Source organism: Colletotrichum tamarilloi (assembly GCF_030869305.1).
Source record: "Colletotrichum tamarilloi strain Tom-12 chromosome Unknown Scaffold_2.1, whole genome shotgun sequence".
NCBI classification, from domain to species: Eukaryota; Fungi; Ascomycota; class Sordariomycetes; order Glomerellales; family Glomerellaceae; genus Colletotrichum; species Colletotrichum tamarilloi.
Window position 1 is genome coordinate 1,292,716 of NW_026849385.1, and position 19,711 is coordinate 1,312,426.

General features: G+C 54.0%; 8 protein-coding genes across 8 annotated transcripts; 5 read left to right on the forward strand and 3 right to left on the reverse strand.

Annotated features, from left to right (window-relative positions):
- Positions 1 to 4,764: 4,764 nt before the first annotated feature.
- On the reverse strand, positions 4,765 to 6,024 carry CTAM01_01053 (SIS domain-containing protein; the record flags this gene model as incomplete). Its single annotated transcript, XM_060517097.1, has 1 exon — positions 4,765 to 6,024. The coding sequence occupies one exon, from the start codon at positions 6,022 to 6,024 to the stop codon at positions 4,765 to 4,767; it is 1,260 nt and encodes a 419-aa protein (XP_060388559.1).
- Positions 6,025 to 7,910: 1,886 nt separating this feature from the next.
- CTAM01_01054 (uncharacterized protein) lies at positions 7,911 to 8,081 on the forward strand (the record flags this gene model as incomplete). Its single annotated transcript, XM_060517098.1, has 1 exon — positions 7,911 to 8,081. A coding segment is annotated over one exon (171 nt), but the record flags the coding sequence as incomplete, so codon positions are not given.
- A 1,268-nt stretch (positions 8,082 to 9,349) lies between these two features.
- CTAM01_01055 (uncharacterized protein) lies at positions 9,350 to 10,371 on the forward strand (the record flags this gene model as incomplete). The annotated part of the gene is made up of 3 exons (XM_060517099.1): positions 9,350 to 9,551; positions 9,763 to 10,127; positions 10,192 to 10,371. Coding segments are annotated over 3 exons (747 nt in total), but the record flags the coding sequence as incomplete, so codon positions are not given.
- Positions 10,372 to 10,937: 566 nt separating this feature from the next.
- CTAM01_01056 (phytanoyl-CoA dioxygenase) lies at positions 10,938 to 11,912 on the forward strand (the record flags this gene model as incomplete). Its single annotated transcript, XM_060517100.1, has 1 exon — positions 10,938 to 11,912. The coding sequence occupies one exon, from the start codon at positions 10,938 to 10,940 to the stop codon at positions 11,910 to 11,912; it is 975 nt and encodes a 324-aa protein (XP_060388562.1).
- Positions 11,913 to 12,042: 130 nt separating this feature from the next.
- On the reverse strand, positions 12,043 to 13,308 carry CTAM01_01057 (uncharacterized protein; the record flags this gene model as incomplete). Its single annotated transcript, XM_060517101.1, has 1 exon — positions 12,043 to 13,308. One exon carries the CDS (start codon positions 13,306 to 13,308, stop codon positions 12,043 to 12,045), a length of 1,266 nt encoding a protein of 421 aa, XP_060388563.1.
- A 791-nt stretch (positions 13,309 to 14,099) lies between these two features.
- On the forward strand, positions 14,100 to 15,176 carry CTAM01_01058 (proteasome A-type and B-type; the record flags this gene model as incomplete). Its single annotated transcript, XM_060517102.1, has 5 exons — positions 14,100 to 14,106; positions 14,182 to 14,244; positions 14,366 to 14,460; positions 14,519 to 14,731; positions 14,790 to 15,176. 5 exons carry the CDS (start codon positions 14,100 to 14,102, stop codon positions 15,174 to 15,176), a joined length of 765 nt encoding a protein of 254 aa, XP_060388564.1.
- Positions 15,177 to 17,249: 2,073 nt separating this feature from the next.
- CTAM01_01059 (uncharacterized protein) lies at positions 17,250 to 18,009 on the forward strand (the record flags this gene model as incomplete). Its single annotated transcript, XM_060517103.1, has 4 exons — positions 17,250 to 17,259; positions 17,350 to 17,587; positions 17,645 to 17,810; positions 17,878 to 18,009. 4 exons carry the CDS (start codon positions 17,250 to 17,252, stop codon positions 18,007 to 18,009), a joined length of 546 nt encoding a protein of 181 aa, XP_060388565.1.
- An 828-nt stretch (positions 18,010 to 18,837) lies between these two features.
- CTAM01_01060 (uncharacterized protein) lies at positions 18,838 to 19,191 on the reverse strand (the record flags this gene model as incomplete). Its single annotated transcript, XM_060517104.1, has 1 exon — positions 18,838 to 19,191. The coding sequence occupies one exon, from the start codon at positions 19,189 to 19,191 to the stop codon at positions 18,838 to 18,840; it is 354 nt and encodes a 117-aa protein (XP_060388566.1).
- Positions 19,192 to 19,711: the final 520 nt, after the last annotated feature.

Below are 19,711 nucleotides of genomic sequence, written 5' to 3' on the forward strand. Positions count from 1 at the left end.
AATAAGTGGTTTGTTTACAAGTTCAAATCCGCTGTGATGATGTGAAGTCGAGAGAAAGGCAATAAACCAGGGCTGCTGATGAGCCCCAGAAGCGAGAAAGAATAGCTCTTCTGATAGAAGCTATTTACATGTGGGTTGAGGAGCCTTTGAAGACGGGTATCAAAACATTCGATGTCGAGGAAAGCAGATGTGACGGTGGAGCGCACCGGTAGCAAGTCGATAAACAAAAGATCAAGATCTTGATGACGACGAACAATGAGAAGGAAAGGAAAGCGAGGACGTAGTCAAACGTGAATCAACGCTTCAGCCGAGGAATGAATGACAGCGGCAGCGGATGAGGTGGAGGAGGAGAAAAGAGGTGGAAGCGTGAGAGAGTGTGTGAGATGAAAAGACACCGAGAGTGTGGTGGTGGTGGTGGGAGCGACACGGCCGGAGCTGAGCAGGTGCGGTGCAACGTTGGCGGGTGATGAATGATGTCGCTCCAGGATTGTTTTTGGCGGCGGGCGACATGGAACTTGCAAAAGACCATGCTAATTGGAGGGAAAGTGGGGCTGAGTTGTCGAGCCAAGGTATCTCGCCTCACAATGTCTTAGCGAAGCTACCTTGTTGGAACCTACACTTTCCTAGGCTTAGCCCAGGACCTTGGGTAGACACCTCTTACAGCCCTGGACCTGTCGAGTTTCCCAGGTATGAGCTGCTAACCTTCCCGTTTTCTGACTGCTGGGATGTTAACCGTCCAACCTCAGCCCTCCAAAGTTTTACTATGTGCGCCCTGCGTTTGGCCAGTTCGGCTGGGCTTAACCTGATGTAAGGTATCCATCCGTCAAGATGCTCACATCAAAGGTTCCGTATCAACAGTCATTGAAGCGTCTGCCAGGCGTATCAGGCTGGGTAACTCGACTGCGCCAAGGCACTCCCATCGGCCAGAATTCAGAGGTGGACCGCACTGTGCGTGCAGGGGCCGTCCCAGGGCCGCGCGTGTGGTGGCTGGGCGAATGAGGGGCGACACAGTCCCCACCTGCACTCCACCGCAAACCTGAATTGGGGAATATGTTGTGGCTGGTCGGGCTGGGGCAGATGCCACCAAATGCTGCAACCGCTTGCAACTGTTTCTTACCATGACAGGTTTTTTCCCACCTTCTCAGGTACCGAAGTCCTCTAGGAATCCGGAGCTCGAAATCCAGGCACCATGAACCAAACAAACACCAGAAGCGGCCTTGCCGGGACCCGATGTGAGACGACGGGCCAAGGAGACCGTCATCGTTTTTTTCGGGGTTCAACATGTCAAGTCAAGCGGGGTGGCAGCACCGAGTGACATTTGGCTGGTGCCTGGCAGTCTACATGCTCGGTACAGATACCTCCCCCAGACGAATGCAGATGAATGCAGAACCAACAAATCATGCCACTCTTGATTCGGCACTCCATCTTGGGCCGTATCACTCTACGAGAAATCCGGGAGGCTGGCTATGTCTATAGACGTCCAGGCCTTGTCTTTTCTCTTGCGCCCTCATCTCCAAGATTGGCAGGGCTTTCAATACCAGGAACCCCAGGGCATCAAGAGGTTGTCCTCGACCGCTACAGGGTTCATGTGCCGTAGCACAGGGGTACGCGAGCTGAAGAGCAAGGATTCGAGATTCCGAAAAGGCGCCCCTCCCAAACCTTTTTTCTCATCTTGCCGTCATTTCATCGTCTTTACCGCCGGCCGTCTCGCCTCGCTTGACGACAAGCCATGTCGAAGATGCTACCCGAGTTCCCATCAATTGCTTCCCGTGTCTGCTCCGCTGGCGGCAGGGGAGGGGTTTAAAGTGAGAAAGAGGAGAAGCCAATATGGCACTCTCCAACTGTGCCACTCGGATTACTCTACTTCTCACGGAATATCGAGGATTGGGCCCAAAGCCGTGACTCGCTCCATCGCCCGTGGGCACAGTACGGGAAAAACGCGTACGAAGTACAGCAAAGAGACCACAGACCGATGCAGACGACGTGGTCAAAAAGTTGAAACATGAGATTGAGACCGTTGCATAACTCTGCGCTGTCACTGCACCGCTTGCAGGCTATCAGATGGTTCTCCAAGTGAACAGGTGGTTGGTGTCTCGACTGAGGCAGCTATACCTACAAGTCTGACGTTTCTGAGCTATGATTGCCACCGCTGATCACCTTACCAGTGCGTTCGCCCTCGAATTTCCAAATTTCTTCGAATTCGACATCTTCGTCCCTATCCGCGGAGTTGAACGAAACTCAATCCGCGTCTTCGGCTCCAAGAGTACTCTATCCGTACGCGAGAACTTCTGCTGCGGACCTCCCATACAGGCCCTCTCCAGCTTTAGCCATGGCCCGCACCTGCAAGCAGGGTACATGCACATCATCCCGGACTGAGCCTCACTGGCTGACGCGCTCAATGGGCCCCAACTCGCCAAAACGCCGCCCCAATGAGAGATTCACAATGGGATCAAAGGCGAAACAAGCAGGCCCGTCAACGTGAAGCATTCCCCAGAAAAGCCCGAAACTACCAATCACAAAGGTTCAACTTCCGCGTTCACGACATCATCTCTGGCTCTACGGCTCCAAAGGCCTTTACGCCAAGAGCTGAACGCTGACGACTACCCGTCCTTCCCCCGCGGGACCAAAATAGAAGCACGAGAATTCACAAGAACCACAGCGGATTGATCGGCCCGTCACTCATCTTTTAAGCTTTAAACACATAAGGATGAATTCGCGATCTCGTCAAATTGAAAAGATCACCCTTCACAGTGGGGTCCGGTAGGATGATCACCTCACCCTAGGCGCCCAGATGCATCATGTTCTTCAAGAACTCCCCGTCGGCATATCACTCCTCCACATCCAAGACGTTCTGGAGACTGACAGACGCTGCATCGTATATACTTACATAATCCTCCGTGAGGGATCGTGGGATTGCGTACATCATTACGACTCTCCGCAATTGCTAGCCAAGACGTTCTAGACGCTCGTCCGTCCACGCAATGGCATGTAGTATGACGATGAGCCTCAAAAGCCCTCAAAATCCATCCTCATACAACGAGGCATAATTCAATTGTACTACCAGGTAAGTAGACATGCATAACACGTAAGTCTGTCTCAGCCCCAAGAACCTCAGACTATCTCTCAGAGCCGCCACATAAGAAATTCAGCCATGTTTCGTTTCTAGCTCCCAGACGTTTGGTTTCGTCCGCTGTCCTCGGGCCAACGGTCAGTGGGCAAAGTCCGTCACTTAGGGTTCTACTAGCCTTTCAAATAGAGGAAACAAAGGGCGCTGCTTGACGTTGCACAGTGTCCGTGTTTTAGTGCCCTTTTTTCTTTGCTTCTCTTGGGAACAATAGAAAGCCGCTAATGTAGTTCGTCTGGTCTTCTTCCTTTTTTTTTTTTCCTCTTCTGCTTTTGGGGGAAAAGCTTCTGGTGCAGCTACCAAGTCTCGTCTCACTTTCCATAGCAACCGACCTGAGCTAGTGACTTTTTCCCCCGCTGCACGCATCGTTGCTGTGGAAAATGTGTGGTGCGTTAACGGGTTTTGAAGCCATCATCACCACCAGTTCCACCAGAAGGTTTAGATGATACTTGATTGAAAGTCTGCCCCTTGCCTTGATCTAGTTTGCTTCTCTCCATAAACCCCTATTTGATCAGATTGAAGATATGACTCGAGGTTTCTGTTGAGACGGCAACTTCGCTATTAGAGGAGCAGGGTCCTCCTCTATTACTGCAGCTGGCAGCCGACGTTCCGGGTCTCTCCTCTACGGGCACAGGGAGGCTCTTAGCACCCTCACCTCTGCCCGATCACGGCTCATCGCACCCGAAGCCGAAGCCCAACGCGGGCCTCCCGCATTCCTCAGTCGAGTCCGATGCGGAGCGGGAAGGGTGAAGGGGGCGTGGAGGGCCGCTCACACCCAGGCACTCCGCAAACAACAATTAGGCAATCCCCGAGCCCCCATTTAGCTCCCTTTGACATCAATTCCATTCCGATCTTGGGATCCATGAAGTACTTCCAAGTCCCCAGCTCCGTTCAATAGTAACGATAGTTTCTTTCTGCTCGTTGCCATTGCCGCCCAGAATAACAATGCTCTCCACGCACTGTAATGATGGAGTCTCGGGCAAGCTTTCGAAAACTCGAAAGCCCAAAGGTGGATGCATTGACCTGGCTGGGCATCATCGAAGGGAGGCTGGGGACCACTTCTAAATAGAGTTTTTTTTCCACACATCACATAGTCGTTCAGAGTGGGCGTTCCCCGACTTTCCACTTTGTACGTAGTACTGCGGAGTACACTCCGAAGGGAGAACTTGGGCTAGGCTTGGGCTAGACAGCTTCGATGACGCGCTGAGCTCGTAGGAGGGATGTTGTCTGTAGCTCACCTCAGCTCATCTTCGCAAAGTACCTGATAACTCTGTTTCGTAATGAGGCTGCAGGTAGTTGGGCATCAATCCACAGAGGCAGCATCAACTGAATGAGCGTAGTTTGATAGTCACAAGAGAAAGCTTCGGGAACGCAAAAGGTTGGGCATAGTCGCCATGCCACTCAGCGGACTCAATTTTGGCCCTGATCCAGTTTCCCAGCGTCTAAAGACAGTGTCGTAAAGCCAAATTCAAGAGGCTAGACATGATTCTCCCAGATGATCTCCGATTAAATGAACGCTCCGTCCGCGTATCGCCAGCATGAGCAGGTGTGAAACGATGAAAAGATTCGTACCCGATCCGAACAATGTGACCCCGAACGGGCACACAAGATGCCTACAGAGAAATCCAAATGCGCCCCCCTCAGTCTTTCCATTCCAAAAGCTTGCCAGCTTCCAAAACGCCAACCATGTCGCCATGGTCCAAAACAGCCAGAAGAGAGTCCGAATTACAAACATACTCGCCGTCATCCGCGGCGCCTTGCATGCTTCTCACGAAGTCTACGGCACGACGTATCGTTGTCCCAGAAGAGATGGAGAGCATCTCTGCCCTCGGTACCAACAGATGCGGAATGTCTCTCAGAGACCGTGTGAAGTCCACCGTTGCCAACTTCCTAATGCGACTCGGCGATGCTACAGCGTCGCCGACCCGAACCCAGCCTGACGGCGAGTCGTAAGCAGCCCGGAAGAGGTCTGCGCCGACGCTGCTGTCCACGCAAAGGTGTTCCGAGTCATCAATGTCCACCCAGGGAATGGACAAGTCCAGAATTGTCTGAGGTTTCCGGAACGCGGCCCCAATCGCACCACCCGGATGGTTCTTGGAAAACACCTGTGCAACGCTCGGGTGCAGCTCCTGCGCGGCGGCAATGGCAAGCGCGTCGCCGACGGCCAAGGCGACCGTTGTAGACGTTGTCGGAGCCGAGACACCAAATGACGATGTCTCACTTTCGTGGACTGGTGCTGGGAGAAGGATCGTATCCGGTCGGAGTTTGATAAGCTCGCACGTGTCAGGTCTCGTATGTCCGGTGAGGATGACTAATGATGACGGCTTGTCCAAGTGTGGTAATAGGCTGAAAAGTTCGGAGGTCTTTCCGGAGAATGTGATGAAGAGAAGAATATCGTGTTTCTGGATAATGCCCAAGTCGCCGTGAAGCGCATCAATCGGGTTCAGAAACACGGATGTGAGTGAAAGGCTGTTGAATGTCGCAACCAACTTGTTCGCAATGTGACCGGACTTTCCGACGCCGGTAATGATGAGCTTTCCCTTTTCACCCTTGTGCCGTGTGATGGCCGCCACTGTTCTGTTGAAGCCGTCCCGAGCAACGGGGTCTGTCTCATATAAGTTGGCGACTGACCTCAGTGCTGCGGCTTCTGTCTTGAGAACGTGTGTTGCGGCATGAAGTCTGTCCTGGATTTTGGCGGAGCTGTCATCGCTCTCGGGAAGGTCGTCGGGCGATCCGAGGCTGAGTTCTTCCAATTCTTCCAAAAAGCCATCTTCTGGGGGTGAGACTGGTGGTGAAGGAGGCGAGGGAGGTGGAATTGAGTCGCAGTGATTTGCGCCGAGCACAAAGACCGCGCTGTTTTGCACCGGCCGGTGTTCCAAGTGATGACGTTGATCACCCATATTGATAAGATAATGTCCTCTTCGTGAGCGGTGACTACCACTACTAATTGCACTTCGTGTATGGGCGCAAAGATCTGTGTCGTCGCTCAATGAGCAAATCGTCAACCTCGTTATCGTTATCGATCAATGTAGACTGGGTATCCGCCGTGGACCAGATTTGTGCGATAAGCTCTTGCTTCGAGTTCCTGGGTCCGAAAAGTGATGGACACTTCTGCGTTTGAAAAGTACCGAAGCTGGGCTTGAATCACCTAAAATTGAGTCGCGGGGAGCAGCAGGCGTCAAGATCAAGGTTGTGAGAAAACTCCATGACGTTCAGGATTCGCAGCTCGGGGGATTATGGGATTTTGTCCGAAGCGCGCGGTCGAGTACAAGAGGAAGAAAACAAAAATGGACTACGTAAGTTATTGTAGAGAGACCGAGGACCCTGCGCTGAAGCGAGGTGACCTTCCCAAACTCACCTTAATTGCTGTCCCCTCCATTCGGGGCTACCCTTGACTTAGCTTCAGGCGTTGTGGGTAGCTCGCCCCGATCCGGTTCCTTGACTGGCCGATAAACCCATCTTTGGTGCGGCATGTCGCGCTTTGGAGGGATGGTTCTGCATGCCCTGCCTCTGGCGTGATCGAACGAAGCGCGGTGAATGGTTCCCGAGAAAGCATGGGTTGGTAATCAGATCCGGGAAGAATAGGCTTGCTAGCCAGGGACGACACAAGCCTTCTTCCATAGGATGAGGACTGTGGACGTAGATGGCGTTCCCACCGCTTCCGGGCAATTGAGTCAGAGCAGACAGACCGAACAAAGATACGGGCGATAAAGAAGCTTTGCCCCAAGCGCGATAGGAGGTCGGCATCACAAGCAGCCCGAGCCTGGTTCTTCTGGTGGGGTTCCGCGAGTCTATGATCCCTCGATGTTTCTCAAGCATGGATTTTGTATATCGATGCGGCCTAGCCTCGCGATGATGCGTGCTTTGGGCATATGCCAGAATCGACCACCCCCTTAATATGAAGCTCCGAGCAGACTTTCTATCGTTAATTCCCGCTTGACCGCTTCAGCTGGCTACCTATTGCAGCTGCCTAGCAATGCCGCAAAAGATTCTAGAATACGCTGTCTCGCTGCTGTTGAGATCGTAGATCGGATTTCTGCGGAGATTTCGGTCGAACTTTTTCTAGGGTAAACAGATCGCCCAGGGCACTGACAGCCAGCACCCTGGGCCCTGAGCAATTGACAAGACCGCAAAAGGCCCGGTCTCCGCTCGATGGATGGAGTAGCGATCCGCTCTCGATGCAGAGTATTTTTGAAGGTTGCCGTGACTCTGCAATTGCAGAATTCTCAGCTCTCAGTTTGTGATTTGCGACACAAAGTCTTTCTCGAGGCGCGTGCATCATCAGCCCAACGTTGCTGCTGGTAATCAGCGTGTTCTCTATGAAGACTGGAGAATTGTTTGAGAAACAGCACTTAGCCAATCAAGTGCCCATAAGCAACACGGTTCTCTAAATCTGAGTGTGCGGGAGTTTAGGATTAGTATAACGGTGATCACTGGTGCAAATGACTCCAGAGCCAACCATAGAGCAGCATCAGGTCTGCGCATCGCCAGTGAAAGTTGATCCCGGACGAACCATGCCGCCTTGGGTATCTTGGGGGTTGCAACTTGCGGATATCATGCTGTGTTGTAAGAATATTTGATAAAGAGCACCTTGAGTCAGTTCTAGAGCCCCAAGGAGCGCAGATCAAAGGATTGCCGCTCATTGTAGTCGCTTTCACAATGCCTGATTCCTTGCGATTATGCAGCTTGGCGCGGCTGTCATCGTGGCCCTGAGCCTCAGTGCCCATGCTTCCCCGCGGCACGGGCACCTTCGAAATGCACCCCGGGCTAGTAAGCCGGAGATATCGTGTGGCCCGAACACATACGGACTCACCGAGGTAAGGTCAGCGGCCAACAGGGCACGCCAGCACGTGGAGGCTGTGACAACGGCTGGCAACTCGTGCTGTCCACAGATGTAGGTACCGGAAACAGGAAAGGCTTCATTTCCACAGTATCGATAACCTGCACCATTTCGTAGAATTTCCGATGGGGACAAGCGGTGTTGACAAAGGGGGTTGATAATCTGATTTGAGTTCTCGGGTGTCTGGCATTCGACGACGATCGGCGATCTGGCGTAGACTCAATCTCTGGTGCTTGCACAAGCAGACAAGCTAGGCAGGCGTATCATGCCAAGGCAGCTTATGGGCAGGGCTCCGTTGTGGTGGGAGCAGGGTGAATTGTTCTTTGAGGCTGGGCTTGAGCTGATGGAAAGACGGTAGATGGGTAAGTCCGGGGCCGACTTTCGCAGTAGTTCCAATTTCATGTCAACCAGCGAATGCATTGGTTCTTTTCTGGTGCTAGGAGTCGGCTTTGCAGATTGGACATGCATGACTTCGAGAGCGGGTGCAGATAACGGTCTTATTGTTTGTTACTCCCCAACCCCCACGATCCAGATGTCTGACTGTCTGGCTGTCTGACTGTCTGACAGAGCTGGGGTTTCGCAGGCGGTTAGCACGGCAGGCCTGGTTGGTTTAGGCAGTCGAATAAGAAGGACACATTGCCTCAATTTCGTCGTCCGGAATATGTCTTATGAACTCTTGAATCCAACGATATCTGGATCATGACTCACGGGCGCATTCGTCTTCCTGACAGCGTGTTCTTCCCGGAGTTCCTGGTGGGAGAGAGGGTAGGCTGCGACGAAGCTGGACTGCACCATAGAGTGATAGCTTGAGCTTCCATCAGACAGCGATCCGTGCAGGATCGAGCGGTGAAGACCAAGGTGTCGCTAAGGTGAGGGAAAACAAGATGAGATGGTGCTTTGTCCATCACTAACAATTTCGGGTCAACACTGAGCCAGCGATGGCACCCAGGCAGTGGAATCTTTGCTGGTCAGAAACACGGCGGTTGCAGTAGTGGGGAGGGGGCAGTTGGTGATCTATGAGATGAGAGGTGACGGCCGCAGCAGCGAGCGGCAGGCAGTGGCAGTGAAGCATCGCAAGATGGGATGGGAGAGAGAGACGAGAGCGGGATGGTGTGGCAGGTGCCCCGTGACATGCATGTTCGATGCAACTCTTAGCTGCAACTGCCTGTAGCTGTTCTCCTGCTGTCGCGGAAAGGTACCTTTGATTTACACCATAGTGTATGGTGACAGATGTATCTTACCTACGTAACCGGTGTTGCAAGCCCACCACACCTCGCGCGTCCTTGCCCACGGTTTCCCGAATCAGGCAAGTAGCGTCATAACGACGACCGGTCTGGCCACCACCAATCGCTGGTAGACAACCCCCCCAGCTTTCCCATCCCAGATCCAGTTGTTCCTTCCCAGGCAATTTGGCCATCTGCAATTCTTGCCTCACCCATCTTCTTTTCTTCCCAGGCAGAAAGGAGGGAAAAGAAGTCAACAACGACCTTGCTACACTCTACAGTGACCTGTTTTTATACAGCTGTCGATTCGCAAAGATGACACGAGTCTCCGTCTACAGCGCCGCCCTCGTGGCCTTTGTCGCTGGTAAGTTGCATCATCGCCTTGCGCCCGCCCTCCCAGAACCCAAAAGCAGAGGGATCCACCCAGCATCGTCATCGCTGTTTTTGTGAGCGCACCTTAGTTCGGAGGCCTGCGACGACACACAGCTACAGCAGAACGGAGGGGAGAAACGATAACAAATGCTTCCAAGGATGTGGTGGAAATATTGCGGACGATGCTGACTTTTACGTTCTAGCGACGGCGATGATTATTGCGTCTATTACGCTCCCCCACTGGGTCACCTACACCGTGACGACCGCCGAGGGCAAGGAATACTCAAAACACATCGGTCTCCATCGATCTTGTTCCACTGGGTTCGACGAACCTTGCCAGGTGTTTCCGACCGAGGAGCTGTGTGCAAATGGCGAACGTTATTTCTGTTCCATGTGGCGCTCTGTCGGCTTCCTTGCCTCCTTCTCGACTATTCTGCATCTGGCGTCCATCGTCACGTTCCTTGTCATTATGGGCGGCGGCAAGTACAAGCGTGAAACAGGCTGGACAGTTCTTGGCGGGCTTCTAGTGTTTGTTGCGGCCATCGAGTTCACGCTGATGGGCATCGTGGTAAGTGGCCTGCTGAATGCGCCGGGCACGAGAGCGATGCTAAATATCGTGACCTTCCTCACAGGCATATCTTTACGACAACGACGAGCAGTTCCAGGTTCCTGGCTGGGGGCTGGACTCCTCCTGGATCTTGTGTACCGTGAGCGCTTCAATTTCGATTCTGTGTGCCGCTGGATTGGCCATTTCCGCCTTTGTGCTTCCGCCAGAGGAGGGCTACGAGTTCCTCAACGACCCCATGCCGTAATCGGCATGTCCAACAATCCAAGACTGGGTTTAGAATCAGCTTTCGAATCGTCGCGCATACAGAAAACCGGCGTCTTCATTTGCCTTCAAGGGGGTGCATGTGTTTTATCTTATTTTCTTCCCGTTAGCTTACATGATGAAGGAGTTTTCATACTTGAAAATTTGAAGCGGCTTGAGATGATGTGACGAGAGTGGTGCATCTGGTATATGCGCCATATAATCTAGGTATACAACACAGAATACACGACTTTTACCTTCTACTGGACTGCAAGGTTGTGCCGAATGTCTAAAAGTGACGCAGTGAGGCGATGTTGATAAGCGCGGGCTAATGTATTCGGGACCCGCCGCATCCCCGCATCCACATACCCATCTCTACCGCCCAATATCAAACGGTGCGCCACTGCGAAACTCAAATGAGCCCATGCGAGTTTGTCAAACCTCACAGGAAACAACTGGCTTCTCTCAAGCATTTCCCGCTCAGAAACAACAGAATAGTTTCAGTCTTCTCAAATCTCTCGATCCGAGCTTGACCCCGCTTTCTTATCACCCTATACACGACTCATCACCATGACCGTCCCCGCACAAGACGAGGGTCTCACCCCGGAGCAACTCGAATCTTTCCACCGCGACGGCTACCTCATCATCCCCGGCGCCCTATCCCCGGAGACGGTCTCCGGCCTCCTCGCCGAGACCCACTCCCTGCTGGACAACTTCTCCCTCGCCGACCACCCCATGACGCGCTTCTCCACCGGCGAGAAGGCGGACCACGTCGGCGACGACTACTTTCTCTCCTCGGGCGACAAGGTCCGCTTCTTCTTCGAGGAGGATGCCTTTGACGACGAGGGCAACCTCGTGAAACCCAAAGCCCGTGCCATCAATAAGATTGGCCACTACCTGCACGTCCTCTCCCCGCCCTTTGCCGCCATCTCTGACCCCGCGTCTTCTGCTACCGGCGGTGCTGGGAGCGGCCCCGTCCGCGGTAAGCCGGCCGCCGTGGCCCGCAGCCTCGGGTTCCGGGACCCGCGGTGCCTGCAGAGCATGATCATCTGCAAGCAGCCCGAGATTGGTGGCGCCGTGCCCCCGCACCAGGACTCTACCTTTTTGTACACGGATCCGCCGTCCGCCGTGGGCTTCTGGTACGCTCTCGAGGACGCGACGCTCGAGAACGGGTGTTTGAGCTTCCTCCCCGGTTCGCACCGCTGGGCGCCCGTGTCGAGCCGGCTCGTGCGCAAGGCCGGGAACGCGGGGACGGAGATGGTGGACAATGAGGGCCCGCGGTTCCCGCCTGGAAATGTGTACGGCGCCGAGAAGGCGAGCGAGGAGGAGAAGGCTGGGGAGGGCAAGTATGTGCCCGGGGAGGTCAAGGCCGGGGACTTGGTGTTGATTCACGGCAACTTGCTGCACAAGAGCGAGAAGAACTTGAGTCAGAAGGGGCGCATTATTTACACGTTCCACGTCATTGAGGGAGAGGGGAACAAGTATGACGAGAGAAACTGGCTGCAGCCGCCCAAGGCTGGGTTCACCAGGTTGTATTCTTCTTGAGTGGAGATAGAAACTCGTGGGTATTCCTTTGATGGAGACTCAGTCTGCTCCTAATGAAATCAATAGACATAACATCCTCTATATCCTGACATCGAGGTGGTGTACTGGGACAGACAATTAAATAGTGTCACTATTTCTTCGACCCCGTCCGCTTCTTGGGGGCCTCCTCCTCTTCCTCGCTATCATCCTCGCTGCTGTCGTCCTCCTCTTCCGACGACGAGGAAGATTCACTCGAAGTCTCGGCTTCACGCTGGGCAGCCTGGCGCTGTACTTCACTCGCGTTGTCCGACTCGTCCTCGGAATCGCTGTCGCTGTCCGAGTCCGAAGAATCTGAATCAGACGATTCCTCAGAGCTCGACTCGTCAACGTTGGTACGTCTCTTGCGACGGCGGGGTGCCTTTTCTTTCGTTGTGCCATCGTTGAGCTTGACCCGCTTGTCAGCAGACTCATCCTCCTGAGACGCAGCCGCCTGGGGAGGAGGGGCAGTCTCCTCGGTATCGATGGTCATGGCATCGCTATCCTCGCTGTCATACAGCTCCTCCAATATCGTCTCGGCACGCATGCGCTTGATGACCCTCTGGGTAATGGCGACGTCTGTAGACTTGGACACGAAGCCGGCCTCGTCGAAGCGCTTTCTCTTGGAGCCAGCGCCATTGCCGAGCTGCATGAGGCCAGCCAGTACCTTTTCGTACTCTGACTGCTTCGAGTCCATGTCCGGCGTGCCTACGGGGAAGCCAGCCTTGCCCTTCTCGGCGTCCTCCTTCTTGACTTCCGCCGCCGTCTCCCGCAGCCTCGACCGGGTGAAGCCCTTGAGGTCTTGGATGTACTCGTAAAAGGTGCCAATATCGCTCGACGGGATCGCATCGGCGTGGAATACCCGCTTCATCAGGATCGTTTGGTGGTTCTTGTTAAACTTCCACGACTGGCGGGCGGACTTCCAGGTCCTGAGGTACTCAAGGGAGGGCTTGATATCGGCAGTCGGCTGCTGGGTCGCTGGCTTGGCCGGCTTGTTGCTCTTCTTCTTGTTCTTCTTGGGGTCGACGGCGGTGGTGGTCTTCTTGACGTCGTCGGCAAAGGTCACGGACTTTTGCTTCCTCAGGGTCGGAGTTGCATTGCTGTCGCCGTCGGTGCGGGTCCTTTTGAAGGGGGAGTTGGAGTTGTACGCAGGGGGAGGAGTAGGCTGATCGAGACGTTTCCTTTTGGCGGCGGCGGCGGCGGCCGGCGAGGCGTAGGCGGCGTTGACGACGGGACCGCTGGCGTCCCGGTCGTGGTGTTGTTGCCCGTTGGGCTTCGATCCCTCGGCAGGAGCAGGGCCGCCAATCTCTGCGCCGGATGCGGGCTGCTTGAGCTTGAGGCCCAATCGCTTCCAGGCCGGGACGTTTGGTGCGGAGGACATGACGGGCAGCGGGCACACCCTCTTTTTTTTTTTTTTTTGCTCTTTGCTGTCACCGGCTTTGTCTATCAGATTTCCTCTGAAGGGAGGGGTGCTGCTGCTGCTGCTTCCTCGGGCCGCTGCTGGATCGGAATTTGCGTTTCTGCGCGTTTGGCCTGACGAGACAAGCAACAAATGCAGAATTGGGCCGCTTCGATGTTTTCCACGTGCGATTGGCTTATTCGATTGGAATGCTGTGGCCTCGTATACCGCAGTCCTATTGGGCGCAATGGATGGTGCTTGACACTTGAAAAGAGAGTATTGGGAATGGTCCCAATACTTTTTTTTTCTCTGGCTCTGAATACTGCCCAGCCAAAATTTTGGCAGCAGAGATGCGTTGTCGTTCCCACTGGACAGGGGTGCCCCGCTGCTCCCTAGTCAATTGGTGCACGTACTGGAGAGTGACGCTTCAGTATTGGTTCAGCACGTGCTGTGGTAAGCAGCCGTCGGAGCAGCCTTATGTAAGCTCTACGTCGTGCGAGAGTTGTTGCCTTACAGAATGAGCCCGGGTGCAAGGCATCCACTCAGCCTTCCAACCCAGGCCGGGAGCTTCCCGCCGCTGTCGTTGCCTCTGCTCCAGGCAAGCTCCTGCAAACGCGTCGACATCCAAGAGCTCCGCTAGAGCTCAACCCCGACTTCATTGACGACACCCACCTCGACCTTCCACCCTTCAACGACTCTTTCAAGCTACTGACGACCGACCACGATTTTCTTCGACTTAATTTGATCAATACAACCACAGCAATACCGCCAAGATGTCGGGTGCGTCCGCCCTACGATAGCTGGCCCCAACACTTGTGAAAGCCCACCATAGCTAACATGTCTTCCCTCACTCAGGTGGCTCAGCTTACGACCGACACATTACGATCTTCTCCGAGCAGGGAAGATTGTACCAAGTCGGTATGTGCAATCCTCTTCCCTACAAACCGATTGCCCCTCCCTGTGGTGATGCCGTCATGCGGGGCTCGAAACGACCTGGGCTGGAAGTAGTCGATGGGACTAACGAACCGATGCCGAATAGAATATGCCTTCAAGGCAATCACAGCCGCCAACATTATGTCGATAGGCGTCAGAGGCAAGGACTGCGCCGTTGTCCTGTCTCAGAAGAAGGTCCCCGTAGGTCGAGAATCAGCTGAGTTGCCCGTAGAGGGAGAGGAACTGACCCAGGTACAAGGATAAACTCATCGACCCCGCCTCCGTCTCCCATCTCTTCCAGCTTTCTCCATCTGTCGGATGCGTGATCACGGGTTCCATCGCCGATGCCCGCGCCTTCTCCCAGCGTGCCCAGGGCGAGGCAGCAGAGTTCCGCTACAAGTACGGCTACGAAATGCCCGCCGATGCCCTGGCAAAGAGGCTGGCCAACATCAGCCAGGTCTACACACAAAGAGTAAGCAGAATGCAAACTTCGAGGTGGCGGTGAGAACAGGAACTGACGAGTGGTATAGGCCTACATGCGCCCGTACGGTGTTGCGACGACGCTCATCTCTTTGGACTCTGAGTTCGGTCCTCAGCTGTTCAAGTGCGATCCCGCCGGTTACTACATTGGCTACAAGGGTACTGCGGCCGGACCCAAGCAGCAGGAGGCTCTCAACCACCTGGAGAAGAAGCTGCGCAACAAGGAGCACGCCCCTGGTGACTGGACGGAAGTTGTTGAGCTCGCTATCACGACGCTCAGCACTGTCCTGAGCATGGACTTTAAGAAGGGCGAGATCGAAATTGGCATTGTTGGAGGACCTCGTGCCGACGGCAAGGAGGGCACCGATCCCGGCTTCCGCATCCTGACCGAAGATGAGATCGACGAACGGTTACAGGCGATTGCGGAGAAGGACTGAGGTGGAAGAAACACATTCCGGCCGGTGGAAGCTGGGAATGGTTGGTGCGGCGGATACTCAGTCCAAAGTGACACTGATGCGTTGACAGGCCAGATCACGCATGAAGTTTGCGGGATATTACAGATGAGAATCAAGTTAAAAGCCCCACGAACCGAGATCCCCGCACACGATTGTACTACTAGCGAGCCTACCAACCACTATAGATCAAGACATTTGGAAGATACTGCCATGATCAATCCAACAGCTATCGATACGAAAGCGTTCGTGCTGCAATTTGTGGCTTGGCTGAGTGCTGATCGAGTAGGCATGCTGGGAAAGTCATGGCTTGCCCGAGGCCAGCGGATACCGTGACTCACGGAGTTTGCGCCGGACATTACCTTGACGAGGGGATATGAGACAGCAGAAAATATGAGCACTCATATGGCCCGGTCAAACTGTGGGAGCATTATCAAATAACGGGCGTCGGATACTCCCATGAGGCTGTCAAGGTGTCGTGAAACGGTCTCATAGGGCGGCCAGTGGTATTAAGTGAGTCGACTTCTCCAAAAAAGCAAAAATTGCAGATGATTAAGGACATTAATAATTGCAGGTTGGTCCATTGAGAGCTCCTGATTGCTCAGCGACCCGAAGTCAGAAATGCTGTGCAAATGCAAGGCCATGTTTCCTTTATTGGGGGCTGCAGAGTTCACGAGGCCGAGACATGGATGACGGTTCTCTAGGAAGATGGCGTCCCGAGTCAGAGCTGGAGATATCAGCCCCCAAAAGCTCCCGACCAGTCCTTTTCACAGCAAATGAGTGCCGTAAGGAAAACACCTCCCGAGTCTCCCAGTCAGCCTTCTGCTAGGTCGCAAAGGGTAACGGGGACGGGGGCCTAATGCGGGTGACGGTTCTACGATACTGGTTCAGCTGGAATAAAACGTGCCAAACGTGCCAGCCGTGGGCAAACGTCACAGTTTCGACGTTTGATTGGTCATTATCCCCGTCAAGCCACGAAGCTGTGGAGCAGCACTGCATGCAAAGCTCCAGCCCATTTCCCCTTCCGGCCGCCAAGTCTAGTGTGGATGCAGCTGAAGATCCACCAGCCTTACCTTATTCCGCATCCCTGTCACCGACCTGTCCGTTCTACCGGAGAAAAGACTCGCTTTTGATGGACTCGATGGAGGCTCGTCGGTTTTTTGTGGTTTTTTTTTTCCTCCGTCATCCCATCTTGGCCCCCCCCCCCCCGGCTGCCTGCCGACGAAGACCATGTGCTCGTTCCATCCCACCGTCCCAGATCTTCCCACCCTCTTCCCGGCCCAGGTCTCACATCCCATGCAGCCTTGTCCGGCCCATGTTGAGTGGCCGCAGCCATGATCCCGCATGCTGACCTGCCCACCTTAAACACCGGACTATCGTCAATTCTGATAGCCGTCCAGGGCTGGAACGTGGTCTTACAGGCTTTCAAGACGCAAGTTGGCATCATTTCAAGGCCTCCTGGCCCTCCACGGTATCCAGAGAAGTGTCTCTATCGCATCATCTTGCCGGGAACCGGGGGTATGCCACCAGCTTGGCTAGGGTCTCCGTCTAGCTTTGAGCTTGCAAAGCCATCCCAACTGCCAGTACCCCGGCGTGTATTTTCCGATTCGTCAGCTAGCCCTATCAGCGAACTGGGGGGGCCGTGGATGTTCGAACAGATGAACCAAGGGTTCATTGGACACAACCCTCTCAATGATCTCATGCATCCCTATGGGGCTCCCTCCGCTCGTAGGACCCGGGCATGGGTTCTGGTTCATGGTTCCTGGCGGGAGCCAGGCTTGACCTTGATTCGGACTACGCTCCGTAAACCTTCGCGGTTGATTTCTCGTGTCCTTTGGAGGCCGTCCAGAACATACAAAAGGAAAACAGCGTGGCGTTCAAGTTTGATGTCGATCATCATGCTCCATCCAGTGTTTCATGGTCCTCGGAAGTAACAGCCTCTCATTCGTTAATCTGGCACTAACTTTTCTATCTACTTTCTATTCACTCGACTTATTTCCTTCATATCAGATTTCCTCTGATTACTAAGAGTACTAATCTACCCTACGTACTATCATAATGGACGGATGTAAGTTGCAATACGTCAAAGTCCATCCATACGATGTGTTCCGGATGGCATTGGCTCTCGTGGTGCGCTTGTGTCTAATATTCTTGTTAGTGAATGACTATCGAACGACGAGAGTTGCCGAAGTGCTCTCCGATTTTCGTACTTTACAATACTACATCGCAGCAGCACCCACAGACCCCAGCAACATGGAAGACTACTACACAGAAGGCTGGGCGGCTTTGCGCCAATGCTCTCTCGACGGGCAGCACATTCTCAACTGCGCCGCCGACACCAGCGTTCCACAAGCAAGTGGCGGGACCCTTGAGCAGGAGAAGGCGGAGCTGAGGCAGTAGGAAACATCATTCTGGCCGATCCTTCGGCAGGCAAGCTGACTTTGATATTGCAGATGCTTGCTTGACGCGTTCTCCAGAAGACACGAGTGTCAAAAGATCTACCTACGACAAGCTGCTGCGCAGCGATGGGTTACCAACAGGGATGGCATTCTGCAGGGCGCTCGACCGAACTCGAGAAACCAATCGCATCTGAGAGCGTGTGATCAACAGCTAAGAGCTGTAAGTTCGGGATATACCGAGAGTGCTGAGACTGGTTGGGCGGCATGGACTAACACGATGACTCTAGGAGCTCGCTACCGTCACCGACGAGGCGATCTACAACGAACTGCAGGCATCAGATGCCGCAATGGGCCGCTGGACGGCTGAGGACCCAAGTCAACGAGCTGTGCAGCGCTGGCTCCGCGCACGTCGACCGTGAAGGCTCTCCGTCATGGTATCCATGAGACGAAGACTCACGAAGTTGAAACGACTGAGGATGTTCGATGACTCAAGACCAAAAAAGTAATGTTTCTTCTGACGGCATCGGGGACGACGGATCTTTGACATAAACGGCGCATGAAGGATACCATTTACGAAGCGAGCGTTTCGATCATGTTTTTTCTTTCCTTTCTTTCTCTTCTTTCTTCGGCGGAATGCATTATTACTAGCTTTTCATGGGCGGGCTGGACGCGCTTGAACAGGAAGAAGGTCCAGGCAGACCCAACGACTACAGAGAAGAAGGTTATGGTGATAGGAGAGAAGAGGCGAACGGTAGAAGTTTAGATGACTGAAGCTGCCTGGCGCAGGCACGTTGTTCGCTTCTACTGTATATATTTATTACACATATTCTACATGGATCGAGAATGCCAAACACCACATCTTGCATTATGCACCTCGAGCGAGACAGCGGTATACACAGATTTCATGCATGCACCTTGTCTCTTCTCGGAAAAAAAGCGGCCCCCAAAAACCATAGAGGTTCAGAATCAATACTTCGTTTTGCTGTGCACGCATAACGCTATGCCTGAAAGAGACAACACCATTCCCACCAAGGTTTCTGCAGCACATTTAGCCATCGTGGCCAATCGAAGAGGGTTTCCTCATCTTTAGAACGTCCGCACTTACCTCGACTAATGACCTTCTTCTCAACCCACCAGTCTCCAATGACAGTGAAGAGGAACGCCAAGGTGTTGACGATGGGAACCGTCAAACTCAATTCTAGCACATTCTCCGTTATTCACAAGACTCTTCTCTCACTATCTCTACCTCACTCCAGAAGGAATTGCGCTTGAATGAAGGGGGGCAAATGAAGGTACTCACCAGCTTGCCCAATGAGTAGGAAGAACCAAACACTTCCGGTCAAGTTAATCAGCAGCGGCACGGCATACCGCGGGTTCCGCAACAGATCGACGACGCCGAAGAAGGCGCCGTACACCCGGCTCCGGAGCCAGCTGTTCTTGACGGCGTCGGTGTCGAGGACCGGGTGCGGGGGCGGATTGTGGTCCTTTGCGGCGCGGCGGATAAACGGGGTCGTGAAGCCCCACGCCAGGCCGACGAGGAGGAAGCCGGCGACATAGTTGATGGCTGCAGGCTGGGATTCGGGGGCGTCCGGTGATGTCATTCTGAAGGAGGACGGGTGGGCTGCCCGGCAGTGATGTGTGTTGTGTGTGCGTGCGGATTCTCAGCCTCGTTTCGATATTTGGAGTGAAGTGTGGTTACATCAGCTGAGGCTCTATTGAAGGTTGATTGTGAGAATTGACGGGCAGGAGGGTTTCGTTTGGTTTGGTTTGCGATGGGATGCCGACGGTCCGGCGGACGGGGAATTGGGACGGGATGGTGTGTAGTCGGATTGGGGATGGGCAGGGGCCCGAGCGAAGCCTCAGCTCAGCCACGCGGCAGGGTGGGTACGTTCTTCCTTGACAGCCGCGCTGGGAGTGGTGATTGGACGGTAAGTCCGATCTGACATGGGCACCGCGGCGGCACTAGCCGAGCGGCTGACCTCACCGACTTCGTTCGATGCTTTTTTTTTTGGCGCGGACAACACTTACGCTTCCAATGACTTCACCTGAAAGATGCATCGTCACCGAGAATAGCCATCATCGTGAAAACGGTGAAGAGGCCTCTCACGATGCTGCAGAAAC